Source organism: Notechis scutatus, chromosome 4 (genome assembly GCF_049901735.1).
Source record: "Notechis scutatus isolate UNSWTSFEM ecotype Mainland chromosome 4, rNotScu1.2, whole genome shotgun sequence".
NCBI lineage: Eukaryota > Metazoa > Chordata > Lepidosauria > Squamata > Elapidae > Notechis > Notechis scutatus.
Genome location: NC_142012.1, coordinates 90120622 through 90147719, shown reverse-complemented (window position 1 = coordinate 90147719; position 27098 = coordinate 90120622). Strand labels below are relative to the sequence as shown.

The window sequence follows — 27098 nt, the reverse complement described above, 5'->3', positions numbered from 1 at the left end:
TGGTTTTTCACTGCAAGATGTTCTTGCCTCAAAGTTTCGTGTTTCCTCATCCTGGTCTACGATGGCCCTGGAGTTCTAATCATGTTGACATCAGCATTCTCAGTTCTCTTAACCTCAGGCTGAAACTAACGAGGGGGGGGAGAGGAGAGAGAGAGAGAGAGAAGAAAATTCTGGGGTGGGCAATGGCTGGAGAGGCAAGAGAAACAAGTTTGTGCCTTCACCTTGGCTGTGTGTACCCTGTGTATAAATCATAGCTCACTGAACAAGTTGGTCAGGCAAGATCTTGCTTGTGTACAGCAGTCTTTTTGTCATCACAAAGAGAGCCGCTCAAATTGCCCAATGTAGCAGAAAGCTCTGAGCGCTGTCTATTGACGGTGGATCATGTGTTGAGTTATTTTCCTTTTTTTTCTCAGGGTCTAACTTCTCATCTGTTCCTGGAGGGGAGCAGGGTTCTTCTTTCTTCGCCTTTCGCCACCCTTCCCAATCCTGAAAGAGATCCCCCTCTTTTCCCTCCCTTGTTTTTTACCCCTTGCCGAGGGAATTGTCTTCAGGCGCTGAATAGGACCGTGGGTATTGAAAGGGTGACAGGGGGCCCCTGACCCACTGGTGTCTTGACACGGTGTAGGGCAAAACAATCACAACTTTTTCGCAACTCCAGAGGACCTTCTTGAATCGGATGCCCTGCGCTCAGCGGCTATTGTGTGAGAGGCTGTTAAAATGTGCGCGGGGTGCGGTTGGAAGGAGCAGTCAAAGTATGAGAATAAATTCCTGCTCAGTTGTTAGCATCAGCATCTCTCCTCTGCCAGCCAGACTTTACAAATAAATCATGTCAAAAAGCGAAGAGAGGTTACATTATTTTAGTGCTTCTCTCAGAGTTGGGGAGGGGGAGATAAGCTGCTACATGGGAGATTCAGTTTCTGGTGACGCCTGTAAATGAACTGAATAGCATGAGCGCAGGGGTGTCTGCCGAGTTATGCATTATTAACTCCCATGCATTATTAAGCTGTAGTCATGTTAGTTAGTCATTGTTCTACTCTTGAAGGAAGACAAGAAGAGGCAACCATTTCTTTTGGCTCAATAGAGCTGTTTCTTCTCTTGTAAACGCCAGCTATTAACTGAAGCACTTGGTGTCACCTTATTTCAGCGTGGTGACAGAGAGAGGCCTTTATTTATTTATTTTTTCCCTGTGGCCTTTTCAGACAGCTGCTCTGAAACAGAGCTAGTGTATTTCACATTCAGGATTAGTAGGAAATCCCAATTCCATAAGGAGAGGGTCTAATGCCACTTCCTTTTCTGTTAAAATTGTATAGACTCTCCAAGCTAGTGATCTAGGCCAGGGGTCTCCAACCTTGGCAACTTTAAGCCTGGAGGACTTCAACTCCCAGAATTCCCCAGCCAGCAAAGTTGAAGTCCTCCAGGCTTCAAGTTGCCAAGGTTGGAGACCCCTGGCATAGGCATCCGTGGCTTCCAGCTTGTATTAGCCAACATCTCGACTCATTCTCTTATTAGAAAAGCCCAGTATCTGTCTGATGGACCTGTGGAGTCAGCTGCTGAATCAACCTTGCATCAGATGCTTTACCACACAAAGATAATAAAGGAAAAGCTACATAAATTTCTTCTCCGGGCCGTTTAACATCCTAAGCCAATTCTTCATCATCAACATGCAGTTCTTCAGAAGAACACAAAAGCATGCATCAGAGGAGGAGGACGGCACACAAATCTAATGAATAAATATCAGAAGAAAGGGGTGTGGATCAATTCAAGAGCAACAGTATGTTCAGAAGGGTAGGACTCGATCGTGACCTTATGCCCATCATTTTGCAAAGAGGCCAATACATTAACTACACATACCTTTGGATGTTCTTATCCTGCCATATATAGCTAAGTCTTAGAATCTAAAGACCCCAAGTAGTATAAGAAATTAAACCCAGATTCTCCCATTTGCCTTTCATGATCAAGAATTCAGTCATAAGATTGTATTTCAGGCCATAAAACAGAAGAACAAGTCCTTCTTGCACAAGTTCGTTCATTTTGGGGGGCTAATTATAAAATAGCAGGCTTTTTAAAGGCAACTTTTCCCCTAAATTAAGTACTGTGCTTTTATATGTTTTTTATATCTCTCCAGACCATTTCAGAACATGGCATTATTTTGTGGCAGCCCTAATTCAACCAATGCATCCTGCAGAATAACAGCACGCAGCAGGCTAAGCCAAGGAATAAATAATTTTAAAATGATCCGTTCCTTTGATACTTTCAGCACGCAGTACTGAAAAGGGCTGAAGAAGCTGGGAGTAATCAAAGTTGCATTATCTAGAGGAGAGGAACTTGGAAGAAAGAAGTTGGCCCTTTGCTAATGTAGGCAAGAGGAAGCTGAAAGAGATCATTCCAAATTTTGCAATAGCAAAATCTGTCTACGGAGCTGTTCAGGAGTTTTGTGGCAAGCAAGGAAGAGCACTCAAAGATTGGAAAGTTGTGAAGAGGCTCGAACTGCTACACTTACTTTGTTTCTCTCCCTACTTCACAACTGTTTAATAGGATTTTACTCCTCAGCGCACCTCTTATTACTACGTATTTGTTGCTTAGCTTTCCATACCACAGGCATTGTAAGCTTAGAAAAGTTTCTGATTTGGCTTGGAGAGATCAGTTGACACAAACTGGAGGAAGAGAGGTATTAAGTTCTTAGGAGGCCTTGGGTGCTTTAAATATATAAATCACTTTGTCAATGATTTGTGCATTATCCCCAAAATTTCATTGAACAATACATGTTTTGTTCAGTACTGTGAAATGTAGTTTTCTGGCCATGAGAATTGACAGATTTTCAGTCATCCTGAGCAGCTAAAATGGAAAAGTTTTTCCCCGCACTTCGATACTTGGTGGAAAGGTTGGCATAAGAAAGTTGCTCCACAAAATGTGGGATCGTATTAGGGTTTGCCAGAACTGGCTTGCAAAAATCCAAATTGACCACCAGATGGCAGCAAATTGACAGCATAAGTGTGTTCTTGCCTGCCAGCTAGTGGCCACCTGGTTTTCTGCAGCTCAGATCTGGTAGGCATAGACAAGATGGCTCCATTTCTGTCAGCGTTCCATGTGCTTGAGCTGAATACAGGAACTGTTGAATCTTGGTAGAATAATAATTCAATGCTCTTCAGTATAAATTCTGCTGAAGCATACTGATTGGGTAGGGAAAAGAATATTGTCTGCTCAGTGGTGGTATTCATTTTTTTTTACTACCAGTTCTGTGGGCGTGGCTTTGTGGGTATGGCAGGGGAAGGATACTGTAAAATCTCCTGTCAGAGGTGGGATTTGCCGGTTCTCCGAACTACTCAAAATTTCCACTCCTGGTTCTCCAGAACTGTTCAGAATCTGCTGAATACCACCTCTGTGTCTACTTGTGCATCACGCAGCTTTGATGCTTCGTCAATGCTTACTCTCTCTCATCCCTTCTCAGCATTAGAATCTCACCTACTCACCTCCTATCTTCTTCACTCCATACATCCTGTTCTGATAGGCTGCATACAGCAAAGTAGGTCACAAGTTACGTATATTGACCTGCTTGTGCCTATTTTTCCATGATAAACAACATTTCTTTGACAGAAATAAGGTCACCGTTTTCTTGTCCTAAAATAGTATTCTCAATCCTGGCCACTTGAAGATGTGTGGTGACTTCAACTCCCAGGATTCCTCAGTAGTTTTGCTGGCTGGATATTTCGGAGGGTTGAAATCCACACATCTTTAAGTAGCCAAGATTAGGAAATACAGATACTCCTTGATTTACAACAGTGCATATAGTGACCATTCAAAGAGACAAGGGCACTGAAAAAAGTGACTTATGGCTACTCTTCACACTTGCAACCATCGCAGCAACCTCATGATCATGAGATCAAAGTTCAGGTGCTGTGCAACTGACTGTTATTTAGGACAAGTTCCTGTGGTCATCTTTTGTGACCTTCTGACAAGCAAAGTCAATGGGGAAGCCAGGTTCATTTAATTAGCTTAACAACTGCAGTGATTCATTTAACAATTGTGTCATAAAATGGGGGCAAAACTCACTTTACAACTGTCTCTCTTAGCAACAGAAATTTTGGGGCTACTTATACCATATTTCCCCCAAAATAAGACCCTGTCTTATATTTTTTGCCACCAAAAAAGGCACCAGGTCTTATTTTCAGATGAAGTCATCCACTGACTAACCTCACTTGCATGCGTCGCCCCCAACCTCCTTTTCGCTGTCAGAGGCCTTCAGGAACTTCTTCTGCAGCCAACAAGGCCTTCTTGAAGGCCTCTGCAGCCAGTATCAGCTCCGGATCAATCCGGAGGTTTGTTATCAGCTACAGAGGCCTTCAGGAAAGCCTTGCCAGCCTTGCTGGCTGCAGAAGAAATGGGCTGGCAAGGCAAGTGTCGGGATGTGCGAGGCCTGGCTACAACTGTCCAAAGGTAAGTAGTAGGGCAGCTCCACCACCACCCATCCCCCACCCTAGCTTAATTTTTACCCGTGCACTCTGGGATCTTAATTAGGGCTTATTTTGAGGGCAGGGCTTATATTGGGCACACGTGCAAAACCCAAGCTAGGACTTACTTTCAGGATAGGTCATATTTTTGGGGGAACTGGGGATTGTCCTAAAAGCGCATCATTTTTTAAATTGTGGTAGCTTGAAGCCGCCAAGCAGAAGCTTTCCCTCTGCAAGATTCTCTCTTCCCTTGTTACATCCTTCAGTGATTCTTAACTGATTAGACACACTCTTATGTTCCTAAAATGATAGCAAGTTGAGTGAGTGGAACTCAGCTCCAAGACATTTAAGCTAATCTTAAGAGACAAGGCATATATTATTTTCGGTGTTATTTAATTGAAATCAAAACATATGACAACCATTCCTTCAGATGAAGATGAGAAATGCTGTGAAATAAGTACACCGCCCTCGTTCTGCAGTCAAAAATATTCAATTGTTTGTCACCTCATATAGTTTTATGGTTTGTGCAGTAGAAGTAATGAATGTGTTCAGCTCATCTGTCCATCAGAATCTAATTTTTTTCTCTCTTGATTTCATGGTCCTGAATTTGGCATGGAACCAAATCAAGTAGAATCTGCCTGTATGGGAATGACACAAAATTTTATCTGTGTGTTTATCAGTAAAGGAGAGAACATTTGTAGCTCAAGGTTGAAATGAAATAGCTCTGTGTTTCTCTCATCAAACTGATCAATGCTTAATACAGATAGCCCTTGACTTCCAACAGTTCATTTAGTGACCATTCAAAGTTACAACAGCCCTGAAAAAAAGTGACTTATAGGCCATTTCCCACACTTACAACCATTGCAGTGTCCCCATGGTCACATGATCAAAAATACAGAGGCTTGCAATTGTTCATATTTATGATGGATACAGTATCCCGGGGTCATGTGATCAGTTTTTTCAACCTTCTGACAAGCAAAGTCAATGAGGAAGTCAGATTCACTTAACAACTGTGTTACTAACGTAACAATGGCAATGATTCACTTAACAACTGTTGCAAGAAAGGTCGTAAAATGGGGCAAAACCCACTTAACAAACATTTCCCTTAGCAACATACTGTAAATGCTGAACTCAGTTGTGGTTGCAACTTGAGGACTATCTGTAGTGAGATATACACTTGGATATACTGTATTTTGTATTTAAATGTTAAAGTTATTCTAAGAAATTGCAAACCCAAGGTATCTCTTGAGGGTGACTACTCTTTTTAACTGCTACTTATTAGAACTTTGGGCCAGGAAAAATCCCTCTGCTTTGCCCTGACTGCTATCCTAGTCTGAAAGTTTTTCCAGTCTAGGATACTTTAATAGCAATAGCACTTAGACTTATATACCGCTTCACAGTGCTTTCCAGCACTCTCTAAGCAGTTTACAGAGTCAGCCTATTGCCCCCAACAATCTGGGTCCTCATTTTACCCATCTCGGAAGGATGGAAGGCTGAGTCAACCTTGAGCCTGGTGGGATTCGATCTGCCAAGTTGCAGTAGGAGTAGCTTGCAGTACTGCACTCTAACCACTGCGCCACCAAGGCTCTTTAAACCAGAGGTCTCCAAACTTGGCAACTTTAAGACTTGTGGACTTCAACTCCCAGAGTTCTTCAGGGATTCTGGGAGTTGAAGTCCACAAGTCTTAAAGTTGCCAAGTTTGGGGACCCCTGTTCTGCCCTAAGCTTCCCCCCAAAGCACTAAGTCAATTCTGAGTCCCAGCAAAAACCTCTTTTATTACATTAATGTGAATTTATTTCATTCACAGTCAGCCAGCGGCTTGGCAAACAGTCTTGCAAAGGTATACTAATGAGCTCAGACCTTAATCAATCCTGGAACGCTGCCTGGTAAATAGTTCCATGCTCAATGCTAACAGGAAAGGGATGGGTTATATAGACAAATCTCCACAAGGCTGGAACACACAAACGAACAAATGAGCGTGTTGTTTCCTGCAAAAGTCCCCTCCCCTTTTGCTTCTCTTTTAATCCTGATGGGAGGGGGCATTAATCGTCCACCTGGGGCCTTACTCCCACGTTGACCCTGAGTTCTTTAATTGTGCCTTCCTTTTAGTAGCTCTGCGCATGTGCAGACTGGGAACCGGTTCCAGAAGCTCCCCCGCTTCACTGCTGTCCAAGCCCGAAGGCAGCTGATGACTGCCAGCGTCCCCTGGCCCCATCTCTGCCTCTGATGCAGAGCCCTCATCCAAGCCTTCCTCAGTCTCCAGGAGTGGCCCAGGTTCCTCCCCAACCTCTTCACTACTGTTCGACTCTGCTGCCTGCTCCGCCAACCACGGCGGACCACAACAATCCTTGCTTTAAACCAAGTCTTTCCAACTCAAGATTCATTGCTCAGTTATGTACTGTGCTGAACTGGGAAGGGGACTACATGCCTGCTGTGGTTTATCTCAAGGATGTCATAAAAAATAGATGCCAATACAGGTCATATGACAAGCCAGAATTTCCTGTGCAAATGTGCCCTAGGTGTGTTTCTGGGCTTACTGATCCTGTTGAATGTTTCACAAACTTCTTGCCCGTTGCTTGTCTTAGGCCCTTTTGTGTTACAGGTGGTCCTTGTTTAGGGACCACACTTGGGGCTGACAACTTGCTGAGTAAGTGAAGCAGTCACTAAGTGAAGCGGTGAGACTATGTTTGTGAACTTTAGGTTTTGTTTGCTTTACAAATCAGTGAAAGTGTGAAAGTGAGAATTGATCATAAAGTTATTTTTTCGGCACCATCAAAATTGCAAAAGGTCATTAAACAAGGCTGTTAAAAAAAGGACTACCTGTACTTCTAGAGTTATTAGAGCTGGTTGGCAGTAATCCACATAACCACTAGATATCAACAGATTATCAGAGTTGGAAGGGACCTTGTAGGTCATCTAGTCTAACCCCACCTCCCAAGCAGGAGACCTTACACCATTTCTGACAGATGGCAGTCCAATCTCTTCTTGAAAGCCTCCAGTGATGAAGCGCCCACAACTTCCGAAGGCAACTTCTGTTCCATTGGTTGATTGTTCTCACTGTCAGAAAATTTTTCCTTATTTCTAGGCTGAATCTCTCCTTGATCAGATCATTATTCCTTGTCTGGTCTTCAGGTGCTTTGGAAAAACATGGTAGATGATAAGATGGTAGCCAAGGGAACATTTTCTGTATCTCTTTCAAGTGTTTCTCAATCTTGAAAACTTGAAAATCTCTGGATATCAACTCCCAGAATTCCACAGTCAGCCATGATACTGTAGCTGAGGAATTATGGGAGTTGAAGTCCAGACATCCTCAAGTTGCCAAAGTTGAGGAACACCGATCTAGTGAGTTCACATAGTAGCCTTCCAGAGTTTTGCAGTCGAGATCTGATACCCCTAATTCCTCTTTTTATTTTTGGCCTGTATAAAAGGATTGGACAAGGTCTGTTTTCTACCGAGTCAAGGGAAAAATAACATGGTGAGATGAGAACCATTAAGTGTTCCTTGGGTGTGGTTGGGTAAGTTCAGCAGGTCAACTGCTTTTCCCAAACTCATCAACTTTTATTTGACAGCGGGGTAGTCTCATTTTTGTTTTGATGTAAGAGGTTTTAGAGAACGTTTTTAATGAATAGAGGCCAAGATTGTCCGTTCTTGGGCCCCCACAATGCAGTATGTGTGAAAGTGGGAAAGGGAGGATATTCCACCCCTCCCTTCCCTACAAAATAATAAATGGATTTTCCCCCCACTGAGAACATCAGCCGAGTGAAGAATAGGAGAGATTTCCCATGCAGTGGGTGGGCGGTCTGGCTGTAATGAACCAGGGAGTTAGGAATGAAGGATATGAAAGACTGTTTCCATACCTTGCATTAAAAGTCTGCTTTATGGAACTCATAGAGACCCTTGCAGCTATTATCCCAGTGTTATAGGAACATAAAAAAAAGAACTGACACAGGAAAAAAAAACCACAGTGGTCCATCCAGTCTGCTTTTGTTTGTTTTTTGCTTTCTTTATTATTTTTATTATTTTATTTTTATTTGTTTATTTTAATTTACATTTAACTTAATTTAACTTTTTTATATTCTTCCCTCTGCACTCTCTGCCATCGTCATCATCATCATCTCATCATTGTTATTTGCTTCTTTCTACAACTTACATAAGTTGTTTTGCTCTGGCAGTTCCTCTTCATCTCTCCATTGTCAACTGTATTGTTCGTCTAGAATCTTATCTGTTTTATTGAAGGGTTTTTAAAGTAGGCCCATTGTTCTATAGTGTACATTGAAATTCAAAAAGTGAAAAACATGAAGACTTCTGCAGCTGCTTTTGTCAGATTTAAGATCGTGGCCATCATTTTTATGAACCATCTCACCAAAGTTACAGATTATTCCTTAAAAAGTAATATTATCTTTCTAAAATGTGACTAGACTGCATTTTCATATTGCCTCTGTTGGCAGGAGGCCCTTTTCTTTTTTGATCATTATGAATTGATTGATTGACTGACTGATTGATTGATTGATTAATTGATTGATTTAGCTTATGGGATATCATACATGGACTAGCAATATATATTAACATTTCATCTAGATTACTACAACCGAATAAAATATAAATGTTAACAAGATCTATGTTCAAATACCAATGTCTAGGCCATCTAACCATTGAAGCACAGCATCGCTTATATTAAAAAAAACAAAAAACAGATACTGGACCGGTATATGTCCTCAGCTTACATCTGGTCACAGTGTGATCCACCATTTGACATGGGACCCCACAATCACACTGAGGGGAAGATACTATGCCCCATTTATACAGGGTGTCCCGGCAGACGCCATGTGAGGTGCAAATCCTGTTCAGGATTGTCCATTGCTCAGCCTGGGATTTTTGTGGGATCATTTATATGTCTTCCTATGGCTGGGGATTTGGTGACCCCTTTGGCTTTCCTTTTGACATTGATTTGGCAAATTCAAATAATATTCCCAATCTCTTTTGTCATTTGGGCCTGAAAATGACTGTCTTTTTGTTTTTGTTGCTATGTATTTTGAAAGCCAGGAAAGAGTACAGAGTAGTCTGGCTGCCACAAGTCGCTGTGTTTGTTTAGTTCACGCTGTCACACTATCCAGGGTGCACCCCGAGGAAGAGAGCTTCACACCCCATCATTGTAGAATTATAGGGTATTAGATTCCTAGTAGGCGAGGTTTGGGGTTATTTTTAGAAGTTTTTACTGACCTCCTCTCTTCTCTCCCTCCCTCACCTCCATTTCCTCCTCTATCCAGCATTGAAATTAAGTCACAGAAATGAAGTGGGGATCTTTGGGATGGAATTGCATTTTGTTCATGTAACACATATTACTACAGCAAAATTGTTTAGATGTATACATTGATGGACCCTTTCTTTCCTTGGACTCTTAGACAAAAACAAAACTGAGTTTTGAATTGTGGCTTGCTCACTGATCTAATTCTGGAGATAGATTTCTACTTAGGGAACCTATTCATCCACCTGGCAAGCAGTTCCAATTAAAGCTACATGCATCCTGCGTTTTTCTGAATCTCTGTATAACTTTCCTGAATTTAAATTCAAACTTTTTTGAATTTTCAAATTCCTAGCTTGGCCAGCTAGAGATACAGGGTTCTAAAACACAAGCTCACAAATATATGAGTCGTCTCCAAAAATTTTCTAAGCCCTGGAAAGAAATCTTAGATGCCCTGAGGGTCAGGTTAAGTGCCTGTTATTTTCTGAAGCCACTAAGTGAATTTTGGGATGAGCAGAAAGGATAAAGATGGATTCTGAACACCAAGAAGGAAAAGTAATTTGGGTAAAAATTCACAAGGGTGCAATTTTCTCTAAATGAGCCCTCTCAACTTGGTGGTTTTCTTTTCTGTAAAACCCTCTCAACTTCACATGACCAGATAGCCCCAATTATAACCAGCAAAGAAGCAGTAAGGGTGCTTCAATTTTCTTTAGATTAAAGATGAATTTCTGACATACCCTCAGAAGAATGTGCTTATTAAGTTGTTCAAAAGTAGATCCCCTGCCATAAAGCCCAATAAGTGAATGGACTATTCATGCTAACTTTTTACAGTCACATATTGTGGAAGCATGTGTGAGATTTGTCTTCCTGCCATGTACTGTCAACACAGAGTAAGTTCTTACTTTTGAAGGCAAGTTGGGGCTTGGAGATCAAAGTGTTTAAGAAAAACGCACCTTGTTGCCCCCATGGCTGTATGAGTTAATGGGTTTCATGCTGGTCTCCCAGCAGGAGAAGACAAAATTGGTAGATCGCATTTCAAAAACAAAGAAACACAATGAAGAACAAGCAAAGGCACTCAGCAGCTTTTTGCATTTGAAACATTAGACAGCACAAAGAAAAGGAACACCTCTTTTTGCCTTGTGTTTCTTTCATTCCTGTGACCTCATTTTGCTTTATAATATGGGAGGAAACATTTCAGTGCCCAGTCAATATTAATACATCTAGCACTTCAAATGTGACAGATTTGAATTTTTGTCCTTCAAATGTGCAACATCCAGTCTTTGTCATTTCTTCAACATTCTGATGATTCAGAATTTCTTCTCAGAGAGTGTTGACTATGAGCAAAGACTTCATACTAGCAGAGAACTAGAGGTTTAGGCAGATTTAGCTAAAGGCATCACTAGCTTTCCATAATAGCTAAGCACATGCCATCGTGCTGTTGAACATTTTCTCAACCTTCCCTGTTCAGTTTTATTGGCTAACCCCAACTCAAGAGAAATGTGTGATAAAATGGAGGCACAACATGGATTGAATAAAGATGATGTTAACAAGCCTTATGTTATGGGATGGTGGAAATAAGGTAAGGGGCTGATGCCTATAATAATAATTGCCATGGTCTTCTTGAAGTTCCAAGCTCACTGTTTATGCATTTTGTTCTCCGGGATCAATCTGGATATTAGAAATGTTGATTGAATGAGACTGTTCTGAAATGAAGGGTGTACATTATGTGGAATGTGATGCTCAGAAATAAGAAAGATCTTAAACCAGATGTCTCCAAAGTTGGCAACTTTAAGTTGGCAACAAAGTTGGCATAGCTGGCTAGAGAATTCTGGGAGTTGAGGTCCACAAGTCTTAAAGTTGCCAACTTTGGAGACCCCTGTCTTAAACAGTGGGACAGCTTGCCTCTAGAAGTGATGGGTGTTGCATCACTGGAGGTTTTTAAGAAGAGATTGGACAGCCATTTGCCTGAAATGGTATAGGGTCTCCTGCTTGAGCGGGGGTTGGACTAGAAGGCCTCCAAGGGCTTTTGCAACTGTTATTCTTAGTTTTAAAAGATCTTTAAGCAAGTAGCTTAAGTGACCTCTGGAGTTGCTATGAGCTGAACTGTGGATGGTACTCTACTCCAGAGGTTTCCTTCCATAGCAATGAAGCACACACTTCCCAATTGCAAAGTGTTGTGCAGCGAGCTCCAAGTCCTTGCGTTTCAAATGAGAAGTTTGGTTTGCAAACACACAAACACTTCAGCAAAATAAAGTCAAGCAAACAGCAATGAAAAATGTAATTGGTAGCTTCAGGCCAGTATAACATCCGTGGCCAAGGATAATATATCTTTAAGTACTTGTAATCTTTTGAAATTCCTCCGGGCCCTGGCGGAGAGAGGACATAAAGATTACCAAATGGGAGGTGGGAGGGAAGTGACTTGGAGGTGGGGGGTAAGGGGAGAACTTTTCCAGACACACTTTAAGAGACTAATGGATTTCTAATGTTTACATTCTTTATATACAAACCTGCTTTATAAATGATCCTGGCATTAAAGCTGTAAAACAAAGTCATAAAAACAGTCTGCAGCTCAAGCATGGAACATAAATGCCTTTTTTCCACAGGCAGATGAATGAGAGGCAGTGGAGAGAGCAATCAATATTTATGTGCCTTATCTGTGTTTCTGCCTTGCTGTCAGGGAGATGGTAGATAGAGAAGGGGGTAATGTAATACCAGCTTTTGGGGTTGAGTTGAAGCTGGCCTCCCTACTGCTCAGTACTTACCTTGAGAGTACGGTATTTCCACCCAACTCTTCCCCTATGTGGAGTGTAATGGGTTCCATTTCACAGGGTGAACTTAGAATGCCAGATAATGGCTGTTCTGTCACTATGATTGCAGCAGTGGCAACCCCTGTCAGGGAGAAAATCATATACCTTTCCCAAAATTGTGTGCAGGATAATTGAAACACAGTTTTCCCTGAGGTTGGTCCGCATGTTATAAAAAGATAATGGTTCCCCCTGTCCAGTCTCATCTGACTTTACTGGTTGGTCCTCATCTCTTTTTCCTAGCTGAGAGAACCAGCATTGTCTGTAAATGCTTCTGTGGTCATGTAACCAGCATGACTATTTGCCAAGGTGCACAGAATCCTATTACCTTCCCACTGCAGTGGTGCCTATTTATCTACTTGCATTTGCATGCTTTTCATACTGCTAGATTGACAGAAATATCACATGGTACTTGGTGACAGGATTCCGGCAGTTACCTCAATTAAATTGTGAGTCTCGAGCCAAACTTCCAAACCTTCAAAATGATTTATTGGGAGTTAACATGTCCGGCACTGCCTGGGTGTAGCCAACTCTGAGACACATAATTCATTGTGACCCTTGACCCTGGTTTTCCCCCACCCCCTGGGTATATCATAATTCATATATTCTCCAATGGGACACATCCATAGCCAAGAGTCATCAATCATTCTCTCCGGTTAGAATTTTGCATGGCAGAAACTTCAGTCACCTAGTTACTATCTTTGAAAAACTATTTATGGAATGCACTTTTGCTTTCCAAACTGCCAAACTGCTCTTTCAAACCCCTTTCCCCATTCCCTTTCTGTTAGCAACTCTAAAAAGACCATAGAAATATTTTATGAGTTGACATTCAGCTCCCCTCACTTTCTGAAGGTGACCTGTACAACACAAAAAGAAAACAAATTTGAACTGCCAACCTCCCAGTTGACCAACCCAGCATCTTAACTGCTAGGCCACCATGCCCCTCACAGGTCATACTCCTAAATATATAGCTGGAGGAGAACATCACCCAGAGCAGGGATGGACAACTATTGCAACTTTATGTCCTGTATACTTCAACTTACAGAATTCATGAACCAGCTGTGCCAGTTCTGCTGGCTTAGGAATTCTGAAAGTTGAAGTCAACAGGTCGTAAGGTTATCATAGTCGCCAACCTTTGACCCAGAGGAAGGTAGTAAGTGAACAAAAAATTAAAAGGAAGGATTTAGTCTCTCTGTGTTTGACTTCTGTATTCTTATTCTGTTTGGCCAAATTAATATCACAGATGTTTCTTTCATTTATTTTGATCCAAGCCGGAGACCTTGGATTCAAGGAGGAGTTCTATAAACTATGTGTTCTTCCAATTAGAGTAATCTTTTTCAAAATTCATAGCATTAAGTCTGGAGATACGTAAGTGAATCCTTTTGGTACTGCACCCAGCATTTAATAGAAAATCAAGAATGAAACTGTAGATCAATATACTGGAATTGTAATAAAGTCTCTGGAAATACTAAATCTATTGATAGAGTTGCAAAAATTGTCCACTTTTAAATAGAAACGTTGGCTTTACTTCAGCGTATGCAAAAGCTACTGGGATCACATGCAGGGATAATACATTTGGTTTTGTTTCAGAATTCGAACTCGTAGGCACTTAGAGCATAATATACCACCATTACTATTACGGGGAGCAAGGCAAGGGTCACTGATGTGGCAACTTCTGGAGACATCTGTGTTTATAAAAATCAACTGGAGAACACAATAAGATACTGTAATTTTTAAACATTGAGGCTAAAAGACCGTGTTTGGAGGGGGGGGGAATCTACTGAACTACTGATGTGATGGTGATGATGGTATGTTGATAATGATGATGAAAATGATGATGATGATGATGATGATGATTTTGCTTCTATTCAAACTACAGCCCATTTCGAAGAATAATCAGTAATGACCACTTTATCTCTATTAGCTCTGGGGTCATTTTATTCTTCCTAATGATCTTGGGCATTTTCAATTTAGCTCCAGAAAAGCCCATTCATCATAATTCATCACCCCACTCATCCTGTCTGGATTTAAGCTTTTTGCTCTTACCGTTTCCGTTCTTACCGACTCTGGGCTGCTGTTGTGCAGCAACTTCACAAGGGCACACCAGGAGGCCATTGTGTGCCTCAATTACTGGGGAGGGGGCTCTTGTATAATTGGTACTGTTCAGAGAAAATTATAGAGCTGAAAATGAAATTAAGGGGGGCGGGGGGGACACACCTGGCAGCCACAGAGAGCAGAGAAAGTAAGGAGCACATGTGTGCGTGCACGCAAACACACGCACAGAGATTAGTCTGGAGTTTAATTTGCTGTTTCCAAAAGAGCAGTTAATGGATTATGACAAATGTCCTACTGCTTTCCCCAGTGCTGTGTTAAAATGGAAATGGAAAGTCAATTTTCCTAAATGGATTTTAAATGGTAGTGTGTATACATTTCTGAGAGAGAGAGGGAGAGAGAGAGAGAGAGAGAGAGTTTTGCTCAGGAGGCATCTTAGGCTGCTTTGGGTCTGTTCCATTGTGCGCTTCCTAAAGACTCCAAGAAAAACCTATCCTGATTTGCGGCCAGCTTTTCTAATGGTTTCATATGGTTCTATTGCTACCTTTAAGCCTGCCTTACTAGACCTGCTAAAAGTTTTTTTGCCAAGTCCTTGCAAGAAAAGTGCATTACGCTTTTACATCAGGGGTCTCCAACCTTAGCAAGTTGAAGCCTGAAGCCCAGAATTCCCCAGCCAGCTTGAAGTCCGCCAGACTTAAACTTACCAAGGTTGGAAACCCCTGTTTTACATCATGGTGACCTCTTGATTCCTAATTTTTTTTAAAAAAAAAGTTGTTGGCCATTATGTCTTTCAAGCATCTTCATGACTTAACCTTCTTCTTTTGTGGACCTCCTCAACAACTGTAATTTTTTATATGGCCAAGGAAAGTGGTTTATTCAGTTTTGGGAGGGAAGCAAGATTTGTGTTTCACATTCTTGTAATCTCCAGGCGACCAATTCAGTGCTTTCCAACCATTTTTAGGAAGCAAGACCAACTTGAACTCAAACTTCAACTCCAGATCGACATTTGTAATAGTATAATATATGTCGACCTCCCAACTCCTTAAATGTTGACCGCACTTATCGTTCAATGCTTTTTTAAAAATCAGTATGATAATAAGTTGCCCAATAATGCTTCAAATAATTCTTGAAAGACCAATTTTCAATGTTTGCTAATTTTGTCTTCTGCCTATCACACCTCCTAGAATCTGATTTGGCAGGAAAAAAACATAGAACATAGAATAACAGAATTGGAAAGAACTTTGGAGGTTTTTGAGTCCAACCCCCTACTTGATCAAGAAAGCATCAGATAAATGCTTGTCCAGTCTCTTCTTAAAAGTGATGGAGCATCCACGAGGCATTCTACTAATTAATTGTTCTGTTAGGAAATTTCTCCTTAGTTTTAGGTTGTTTCTTTCCTTGTTTATTTTCCATCCACTGTTTCTTATCTTGCCTTTTGGTGCTTTGAAAAATAGGCTAACCCCCTCTTTTTTGTGGCAGCCTCTCAAATATTGAAACACTGCTATTAAGTCACCCCTAGTCCTTCTTTTTATTAGATTAAAGGTAAAGGTTCCCCTCGCACCTATGTGCTAGTTGTTTCTGGCTTGAAAGGGTGGTGCTCATCTTCGTTACGAAGCTGAAGAACCAGCACTGTCTGAAGACATCTCCATGGTCATGTGGCCAGCATGACTAAATGCCAAAGGTGCACAGAACGCTGTTACCTTCCCACCAAAGTGATCCCAAAGTGGCCAGCCAGGAGTAGGATTTGGGGCTCTCCAAAATGTGCAGAATCTTATCTAGGGGTTCTCCCGAACCCCCGTAAACCCCCAGCAGCCTACCCCTGGCCAAAGCACACTGGAATGCTATTACCTTCCCATTGAAGTGGTACCTATTTATCTACTCACATATCCTTGCTTTTGAACTGCTGGGAGGAGGCAGGAGCTGGGGGAAGAAAGGGAACTCACTCCATCGTGTGGCACTTAGGTCTCGAATCCAGCTGACAAGCTCAGCATCTTTAATGACCGAACCCTAGGAGAAATCTCTCCTGGATTATTTGCCTATTGGATTATAAATGCTGCCTTCCTCTTGAGATCAGAATGTATGAAATAAGGAGATCCTGTTTTCCCTAAGAGCCTGAATGTATTTTTCTCTTGAGGACTCAGTGCTGGGAATGAGGCTTCCTATCCTAGATCAGCTTTGCTGGCTGGGGAATTCTGGGAGTTGAAGTCCTCCAGGCTTAAAGTTGACAAGGTTGGCGACCCCTGTCCTGGATAGTCTGTGACTCCTAAGACCTGACAATCTGACTTCACTTTATCATGCCACTGTTATCTCCTAGCTGTAGCACAGAAAGTCTACCCACTCTTGGGAATCAGAGTGATGTTTAACATCTGCAGAGTGCTTTAGAATATTCAGAGCACTTGATATATCAGTAGAGTGGTTTTCCCATGCTGTTGATAGGGGGGGGGGACTCGGAGCAAACGTCTGAAGCCGTTTGTAAATCTTTTGATGTTATCAAGTCCTGTCTTTGAGTAACTATGATTTACTAAGATCTACCGGATTTATTTCTGAGCAAGAATTTTGCTTTATAAAGTTTATACATTTATAAAGTTTGGCTATAGCACTTTTTCCATTTGAAGACCTATTAAGGATTATATGCCTTTACTCATAACTTACATTTTGATGTCTAAAGCAAAAAAAAAAAAAAAAAGTGACCAACCAAAATGATTTCAGTCTAATAAAAGAATGGCTTATCTGCTGATAGCAAAATAATAATAATAATAAATTGTGAGGACAATTCTTCTTTCTCCTTCACTTTTGCTTCCTGATCTAAGTTTACCACCACTTTTGAACTAGGTATAAAAAGGCATAAACCATATTAAATTTTAAACTGGAGATGGCAAGAGTCCGAAAATCTTTTTTTACTGCAGGATCCAATCAGGATTGTTTATCGGTTTAGTCTTCTGAGCTTTCGGAGTTGTCCTGGAGCCTATTTATGTGGTTTGAATCTGGCTTCCTATTGGCTGATTGGTATATTGATGGCTGGCTATTGGCTGTTGTTTCCTTGGGCTGCCAAGTCCTCAGCTCTTAAGTGGTGGTCAGTCAACATTCCTGTTGACTGATAGGGAGCCCATTTCCAATTTCCCTGGTGGACCTCAGGTTGGAATTCTGGGAGTTGAAGTCCACTGAGCTTGAACTTGCCAGCGTTTGAGAAACGCTGCTTTAAAATGGTGAAGCAACAGCTGGCTATGAAGTTAGATTACTATGAGAAGCAACTAGTATAATTTGTCTTTTTCCTCTCTTCTGACAGGGATTGAGTATGGAGATGTACTGCCGGATTCCTTCCCATCAGCACTTGCAGAGTCCCTCCCCAATTTCCTCTTGGAGCCACAAGATGCCTACATAGTGAAGAACAAACCGGTAGAGCTGACCTGCAGAGCCAACCCAGCCAACCAGATCTACTTCAAGTGCAACGGAGAATGGGTGAATCAGAATGATCATCTCACAGCAGAGAGTTTGGATGAAGTCACTGGTGAGAAACCTTGGAGAATTAGTCCATTTCTTATATTCTTTTTTTTCTCCACCTATCTCCCGCTCCCTTGTTAAGGTTCGTGGACTTGCGTTCTTTGGCAGTAGAGAATTAAAGTTGACAAAGAGTCTAAAGATATCTGCCTCTTGTCCTATGAGACTGGTGGAAGTTAAGAACCTTGTGATGGAGGGGTGATGTTTCAGACTAAGCTCCTATGGAAGTTAACGAGTTCTTCAAAGAGAGGAACAATGATGGGCAGGCTGTTCTGCAAAACAGGTGAACCCCTGTGCAATTTCTCTGTTGGGAAACTGGGTATATTCTAGAGGTGATTCTCAATTCATTCTAAGTTTAGACTACCTGAACATGCATCCTAGGACCCTTAACAGAAACCTCTGTATTTTGCAAATCTTGCTTTGAAAGACAAAAGGATGCCTAAAATATCCCTTCAAAAGTAGAAAGTGCACATTACAATCTGGTACAGCAGCTATACATTGAGAGATGAAACAGATCGGTCTATTTCTGATCCAGTTCTCCTTGTTCTCTCTCTTTTTAAAAAAAAAATAATTATAAAATCACAAACATGGGAAAAAAAACCTCACCCAAACAGGTTTCTATTATGATAGACTTATACAATTGTGACAAGATTGATAGACAGAAGAGAGAGAGAGGGGGGGGGGATCAGAATAATCTCTATTTACTAAGTCTGCATTACTATCAGTCTTCTCATCACTTCTTTCACCCATCCCCCCCTTGTAACTGTATGACTGTAACTTTGTTGCTTGTATCTTTATCATTTATGTTGACTGTTTCCTAGTATGATTTGATTGCCTATTTTTACCCCATGACTACCCCATGACTATATGATTCTTGACGAATGTATCTTTTCTTTTTATGTACACTAACAGCATTTGCACCAAGACAAATTCCTTGTTTGTCTAATCACACATGGCCAATAAAGAATTCATTCATTCATTCATTCAATTCTAATCTCCTTTAGAAGAGACTCATAACTCGTTTGTTAAGTGAAGTGGTTGCTAAGTGATACCACAACTGTGTTTACAATCTTACTTCAGCTTTCCTTTGCTTTACAGACGACTGAAGGTTACATATGCAAGGAAAATAGCAGAGTTAATTTTTCATCACTGCTGTAATTGAGCTGTTGCCGTATGGGGCAGTCACTAAATGAGGACTACCTGTATGTTAAATCTACTTTTGTTACTTGAAAGAACTAATCCCAAATGAAGAATAGATAACAAGAGTGCAAATTGGGGTGGTGGCTATATTAATATAAGCGAGAAGTAGAAGCCATAGGACCAAATACAATTCTTGGTTTAGTATTCCTTTAATACAGCTTCCTCTATCTTGCTGTTACAATATACAGTAGTATCTAAGCAAACAAGGCTGACCCTGGAAGCTAAGTAGGTGTAACTCTAGCTAATACTTGGGCGAGTACCTGAAAACTCCAGGACTATTGCCAAGACTGAGAAGTCACAGTGGCAAATCACTTTCTGAAACCTGCCAAGAAAACTGCAAAGATGCAGTCACCAGGTGCTGAGCTCAACTGAAAAGTGGTTTTTACATTTAGTCAGATGCATCTGAAAGGCAAGAATTAGGAAGAGACTATTCTAGTGAGAAGTCAGTGGCATTCAAACAAGGGTAGAGGCAGGGAGGCAGTCTGTCCTGAGTGTAGACAATAAGGGTGTCTCTGTGTGGGTGGGTGGGTGGGTGGTTGGGTGGGTGCCTGCATGGGCTGTGTGCTGGTTTGTTAAAACAAGGAGACTAGCTGCAAGCATGGAGTCAGATTGCTGCCAGTGTTCCAGTCAGCTGTTTTATGTTCAGTAACACCGCAGCAACAAAGAACAAAGTGTGTCCTCAAGTCAATTTTGACTCCTGGCAACTTCCCCCTGTAGTTTTTAAAGTGGTTTGCCATTGTCTTCTTCCTAGTTCAGAGAGAGAGGGGGGGGGGAGAGAAACTGTCCCCAAATCACCAGCTGGCTTTGTGCCTAAGGCGGGATTAGAACTCACTGGTCTCTGAGTTTCCAGTCTGGTGCCTTTAACTGTTATACCAAACTGGCTCACAGCAGCAGAGGAGGGTGTCAAAGATGTTAAGTAAGAAGGGTATTAACTTTCCCATCTTGAGCATAATTCCTCACAAAAATATCAATTTTTGAATGTATTTTATGTCAGAGGATGCATTTCTAAATATGGTTTATCCTGAAGTAACATTTTTAATACCCATGTTTTTAAATCCAGTCTTAAACTCCTGAGCTACATTGCCAAAGTGGAGAAATGTCCACTTATAATATAATATAATCCTAATAGTAGACAAATTTTCATCCATGCATTTTTGGAGATATTACTTAATTTGTATCATAATGCAAAAAAAATTGCACAGATTTGTGATTTCAGTATTATGTTGTCCGAATAACTCTACATACTAATTGCACTAAACATCATAATACACAAATACCTCAGGAAAACTTTTCAACAAAGTACTTAACAGGAGGCTGTTTAGAACAAAAAAAATCTTAGAGTGAGGAAGATAAAATTCTTTCATAGATAAGAGACATTTGCTAAGAGCATAGGAGGAAACAAGAGGAATGCATAGTCAATTGTTTATGGGCAAGAGATAAGAGGTAAGAGACACAAGAATCTGAACTGAAAGCTAGTTTTTGGTCTATAATGCTATTAAGGATTTTAAGGCTAGATTCAAGCAACTTTCTGTAATGGAACTAACTAGAGCTTGTGCACCAAAGTAAATAATATATTAAATAACCGTGAACCTATTTCCCTTAAATTTCAGTGACTCTTGCCTTATTGGACCTACACTGGAAACCTCTTCAAAGTTGCCTACAGTTGCTCAAGAGGTGGCCTACAACTTATTTTAACAAACTAACAGATACTTAGCTCATACCAGTTCAAATCCTTTTTAGGTTATAGAGAGTCTGCAGATGGTCATTGCCTCAAGAAATCATTGTTTGATCCTCCCTAAACATAAGTCACGGAGTGCAGTAGTTCAGTAGGCTTTGTTTGTAAAATTTAAATTTGAATCTACCACCTGGCAAATCTGGGTAGGACAGATTTAGTTACAAAGCATTTTTTTTTAATTTTGTTTTTTTTTATTGTCAGGCCTTGCTTGCATGTTTCCCAGAGGCATTTGATTGTTTATTGTTAGGAACAGGATGTTGAACTAAATGGCCTTTTGATATGATCCAGGAAAGGTTTTATATTCTTATATAGACTGAAATAGAATAATGGAGTCCATATCAGTGTTAATTCCATATTCTCCTGGCAATTTTAGCGTGCTGGAATCTGAAGTTGTCCCATTCCTTTGTTTGTTGGTTGGTTTTAAGAGAGGCAACTTTGAAATATTCTTCTAGGCATTGGTTTAAATACCTGTTTGACAATCACCATAATAAAATAATAGAATTTAAAATACTTGAAGCCAAATTCTCTCCAATTTCCAAGGCAGTAAAAATGCCTTTTGAAAACTGTATTATTATTCAAGACCAGTTTTAAGAAACTTCTGTCATCAAATGCCTTAAGTAAATTCTTACACCAAATCTAGCCACCGTCCTGGGATAATTGGATCATTTTGTTGCTTTTCTTTTTGATTGCACTCAACTCTGCTGGAGGATCTGGGCACAGCTTGCTTCAACAGCTTCCAAAGCAATTGCTTATTTCCATCAAAATCATTCGGCAATTTCTCACACTCTTAACTATCTTAATCGTCCCTTGCTCCTTTTCTACTTTTTTGTAGCCATAACTCTCAACATTCAATTCCACATAGCTTCCACATCTGTTTTTCCTTCTTTCTTGATTAATAAGTAGAAATTCTATTAATTCTCCTGAAAAATTAATTTTCTCTATTATACACTGCTCAAAAAAATAAAGGGAACACAAAAATAAGACATCCTAGATCTGAATTAATGAAGTATTCTTATTAAATACTTTGTTCATTACATAGTTGAATGTGCTGACAACAAAATCACACAAAAATTATAAATGGAAATCAAATTTAGCAACCCATGGAGGTCTGGATTTGGAGTTACACTCAAAATTAAAGTGGAAAAAAACACTACAGGCTGATCCAACTTTGATGTAATGTCCTTAAAACAAGTCAAAATGAGGCTGAGTAGTGTGTGTGGCCTCCACGTGCCTGTATGACCTCCCTACAACATCTGGGCATGCTCCTGATGAGGTAGCGGATGGTCTCCTGAGGGATCTCCTCCCACACCTGGAATAAAGTATCCCCCAACTCCTGGACAGTCTGTGGTGCAACGTGGCGTTGGTGGATGGAGCGAGACATGATGTCTCAGATATGCTCAATTGGATTCAGGTCTGGGGAACGGGCGGGCCAGTCCATAGCATCAATGCCTTTGTCTTGCAGGAACTGCTGACACACTCCAGCCACATGAGGTCTAGCATTGTCATGCATTAGGAGGAACCCAGGGCCAACCGCACCAGCATATGGTCTCACAAGGGGTCTGAGGATCTCATCTTGGTACCTAATGGCAGTCAGGCTACCTCTGGTGAGGGCTGTGCAGCCCCCTAAAGAAATGCCACCCCACACCATTACTGACCCACTGCCAAACCAGTCATGCTGGAGGATGTTGCAGACAGCAGAACGTTCTCCATGGCGTCTCCAGACCCTGTCACGTCTTTCACATGTGCTCAGTGTGAACCTGCTTTCATCTGTGAAGAGCACAGGGCGCCAGTGGCGAATGTGCCAATCTTGGTGTTCTCTGGCAAATGCCAAACGTCCTGCACGGTGTTGGGCTGCAAGCACAACCCCCACCTGTGGACGTCGGGCCCTCATACCACCCTCATGGAGTCTGTTTCTGACCGTTTGAGCAGCCACATGCACATTTGTGGCCCACTGGAGGTCATTTTGCAGGGCTCTGGGCAGTGCTCCTCCTGTCCCTCCTTGCACAAAAGGGGAGGTAGCGGTCCTGATGCTGGGTTGTTGCCCACCTACAGCCTCCTCCACATCTCCTGATGTACTGGCCTGTCTCCTGGTAGCTCCTCCATGCTCTGGACACTACACTGACAGACACAGCAAACCTTCTTGCCACAGCTCGCATTGATGTGCCATCCTGGATGAGCTGCACTACCTGAGCCACTTGTGTAGACTCCGTCTCATGCTACCACTAGAGTGAATGCACTGCCAGCATTCAAAAGTGTCCAAACCATCAGCCAGAAAGCATAAGAACTGAGAAGTGGTCTGTGGTCACCACCTGCAGAACCACTCCTTTATTGGGGATGTCTTGCTAACTGCCTATGCTTTCCACCTGTTGTCTATTCCATTTGCACAACAGCATGTGAAATTGATTGTCAGTCAGTGTTGCTACCTAAGTGGACAGTCTGACTTCACAGAAGTGTGATTGACTTGGAGTTACATTGTGTTGTAAAGTGTTCCCTTTATTTTTTTGAGCAGTGTATTTAATATAGGACTCATGCTTTGTCTTCTTGCAATTGTTCCACTTTTTCTCTTGTTTATTTCACTTCTTTTCTTCCATTTTCCTCTCAAGATCCATTCTGACCCTGCTAAAAAATGATCTCACCCACATTCAGAACCTTTCATCACCTGGTATCCTTCACTGATGTGTTCATCATCATCATCATCATCGTATCAGTCTTTCTTTTAGATATTGTGCTTTTATCCTGTGTATCATGACTAGGCTTTGGTTTAAATCGTAAGCCTGAAACCTTTTTCTAAATGGAAACTCCACAAACAGTCATTCTCTCATTCATTCTTGGGTCTCCAAATCAGTGGTGGGATTCAAAAAAATGTACTACTGATTATGTGGGTGTGGCTTGGTGGGCGTGGCGTGACGTGGCGTGGCTTGGTGGGTGTGGTGTGGCGTGGCTTGGTGGGTGTGGCAGGGGAAGGATACTGTAAAATCCCCATTCCCTCCCCTCATCCCACTAACCTCCCCAGGAGTGGGGAGGGGAATGGGGATTTTGCAGTATCCTTCCCCTGCCACACCCACCAAGCCACGCCACGCCACGCCACGCCCACTAAGCCATGCCCACAGAACCAATAGTAAAAAAAATTGAATCCCACCACTGACTTGGATGTGTGTTTGTTTGTTTGTAGGAAGATGGCTCTGGGTAGGCATTGTTTACTGACTGCTTCAGATAGTGACCATTCACAATTACAACCATGATGAAAAAAATAACTTTGTGGCCAATGCTTGGAGGAAAGCCTTCAGTGTGAAACTGTCTAGTCCATTTCAGGCAGAAAATTCCAGAGAGGGAGGCTTGTAATCAACTAATTAAGGTCACCAAGTTAGCACTTTTAAGGACACACCCTGTGGGGAAAAGCATATCTGGAAGAAAGAACTTGTTTAAGCAATTACTTTGCCCTTTGAGGGGGTGTGGAGACAGAAACAGGCCTGGCACAAGATACTGTATGAGAGAAAATTACGTGAATGAAATAGCAGCAACCAGCAATCCTTGCTTGCTTGCTTGCTTCTTTCCTTCTTTCCTTCTTTCCTTCCTTCCTTCCTTCCTTCCTTCCTTCCTTCCTACCTACCTACCTACCTACCTACCTACCTATCTTTCTCTCTCTTTTCTTAGCGACCATTTCACTGGAACCAAATACAATCACTAAATGAGGAGCACTTGTATTTGCTTCCCATCAATAACATATTTATAAAGAAAGATAATCTGATGACCTCTGACCTAGTACTTAAAGCTAAATTGAACTTTTTCTTTTTCTAAAACTTGCACTGCCACTCTTTTCCAATTTTCAAAATATTTCCTTGCCTCATTTTCACTACAGACAAATATTTTGGTCTTGCAGAAATAGGAGATATTCAGCCCACGATATTAAATTGATAATAAAACAAAGCTTCTGTTTTTAAGATTTTTCTCTTCCTTTCTCATGTCTCCAAAGAACAAATACATGCATGCATACACAAATAAAAACAGTGCAGTGATGCAGTAGCAGTAATAAAATATACGAGGCAATGAAAAGCAGATATAACATTGGGCAGGTGACTTTGAATCTGCTGAATGAACTGTGATTGGGGACTTGTTTCCTTTCTACCTGTGAATTGTGGAATAAACTTTGGACACATGTGATATAAGTGGTAGTGTAGGAGAAGAGCTGGCAGAACGGAGAGGAAGAGGTAAACAAGTCATCACTGTAGAGTCATTATATTTCCACAAACACAAATCTAAATTCAGTCCCTCTTGAATTTAATTGACCCTTATCTGGCGCCAATTTTGTACTGAACTTTAGTTGGCTAGATTCTTCTCTATAGGTTTGAACAATAAATCTTTTTTGAACTGTAATTTAATTTAATGGTCCTGATCCTTTGCACCTCACCAGTAGAGATAATATATATGTGTGTACGATCTATTAACATGTTACACAAAGGATTCCATGAGCTAAACCAGTTCTGTTTGGCTTTTAGACACATTGCCAAGTAGTGTTGTGGAGAGAGGAGTTGTCTATTTGTAATATTTTACAAATTCAAAGAGGATTGAAACTATATTTACAAAGATACCCGAAGGAATACATGTTGAGCTTTCTAGCAATTAGTCAAGACAAGCTTTATAAGACGCTTGAGCTTATTAGTTTAGAAGCTATCGAAAAGTAGATGGATTCCAGATTAGCCCTCTAATCTCATACTTCTCTTAAATCACAGGGTTAAGGATTTCAGCTCCGGTGTCTATTTGAAGTAGTGATTTTTTAAATTTTATTTTAAATAAACCTTTTTTTGATCTGGGCTCTATTGTATTGTATATTTTAATGAGAAGTGGCTGTAAGTTACAGCATATAACATTAACCAAAGCAATTATGATGACTTCTTTTTCATTTGCTAGATTCATTTCATTTCATTTTTTTAAAATAAATACAGCAAGAAGATATAGCTATAATGAAAGTTTCCATTTAATAAGTCTATTTAATAAGTCTATTATGCACTGTTGAACTCACGCAAAAGTCCATATTAAATGCCGTCAAGGGCTAAATTATTTAATTGGCGTGGAAGTTGGTAACACGAATAGCAAATGGATTTGCAATAGGCAGGAGCCTCTTCTGCCCCAAGGGACTCCTTGCTACATGTTCCTCTTGTAATCTCCACTGTGTTATTGTCACACCAGCTAAAGGAGCCAGACGTGCTAGGCTGTGATTCAGAGAAGCTATGCAGCAAGGAAATATGGCATGGAGTTTGCTGGGTATGGCTGAAGGAATGGGTGGAATCAACACAATGCCTACTAAAGCCTCCTAGTTGCAGCTAGCATTCAAGTTACTTTAATAATCAAGAGGCTGGCAATGAATTTTTATCTGAGTACGTAGAAGGAAACAATAGAAAAGAATATATGTAGCTCAGGGTTGAATTGTGCAGTTTTTGGTGCTTTCAAAAAATCCAAGACCGAAAATAGAAGAAGATTAAAGTATGGTTTCATTCAATCTCACAGCTCTCTTTACTTCCATAGAACCAGGACTAGAGAAAGAACCCATGACAGCAGCACGACACAACACACCAGATTTAGCCAAATACATAATATAAGCTTACTTATAAACCACTTAAAAAGAGACAGTAAAAAAACAAAAACAACAGGAGAGATCTTCTCCAGCAGTCAGCATCCAATAAGGAAAAAATAACACCAGACAAACAATCAAGCAGAGAACAATATCCTAATGAAGAAACTACAAAGGAGAAAAGTGTACCTTTACCAACATTGGCAGGGCAAATTACTATATATAAACAGGGAGCCAACGTCACACTCAGTAGCATTGATGATGTTCCCTAGTCAGGTAATGAAATGTCTACAAGCAAACAACTGATTCTAAGAGCACCAAGGAAGGACTCCATAGAAAACATGCATCCACGGGTGTAATTTCTGATTGATGTCAGATATCAAGACATGCTTTATTACCTTCAAAGAAGCAAGCCTCATTTCGTATTTGCAGAGTTGGCAAAGTATTGGTTGAATATCTCCTTCTCTCCTGCCCCAGTAAAACATTCTCTGCTTTGCCTTTTTAAAATTACTGTTTCTTTTATATAGCAGACCTTGTCAAAGAGCTTAAA

At 41.0% G+C, this 27098-nt stretch overlaps 1 protein-coding gene across 2 annotated transcripts in view; it reads left to right on the top strand.

The window, feature by feature from the left end:
• UNC5B (unc-5 netrin receptor B) overlaps nt 1-27098 on the top strand; it is a 230148-nt gene that overhangs the window by 146460 nt on the left and 56590 nt on the right. For both annotated transcript variants that reach the window (XM_087964090.1, XM_087964089.1), the window contains exon 2: nt 17833-18054. In XM_087964090.1, the coding sequence (XP_087820216.1) occupies nt 17833-18054 (222 nt within the window). The remainder of the gene's footprint in view (nt 1-17832; nt 18055-27098) is intronic.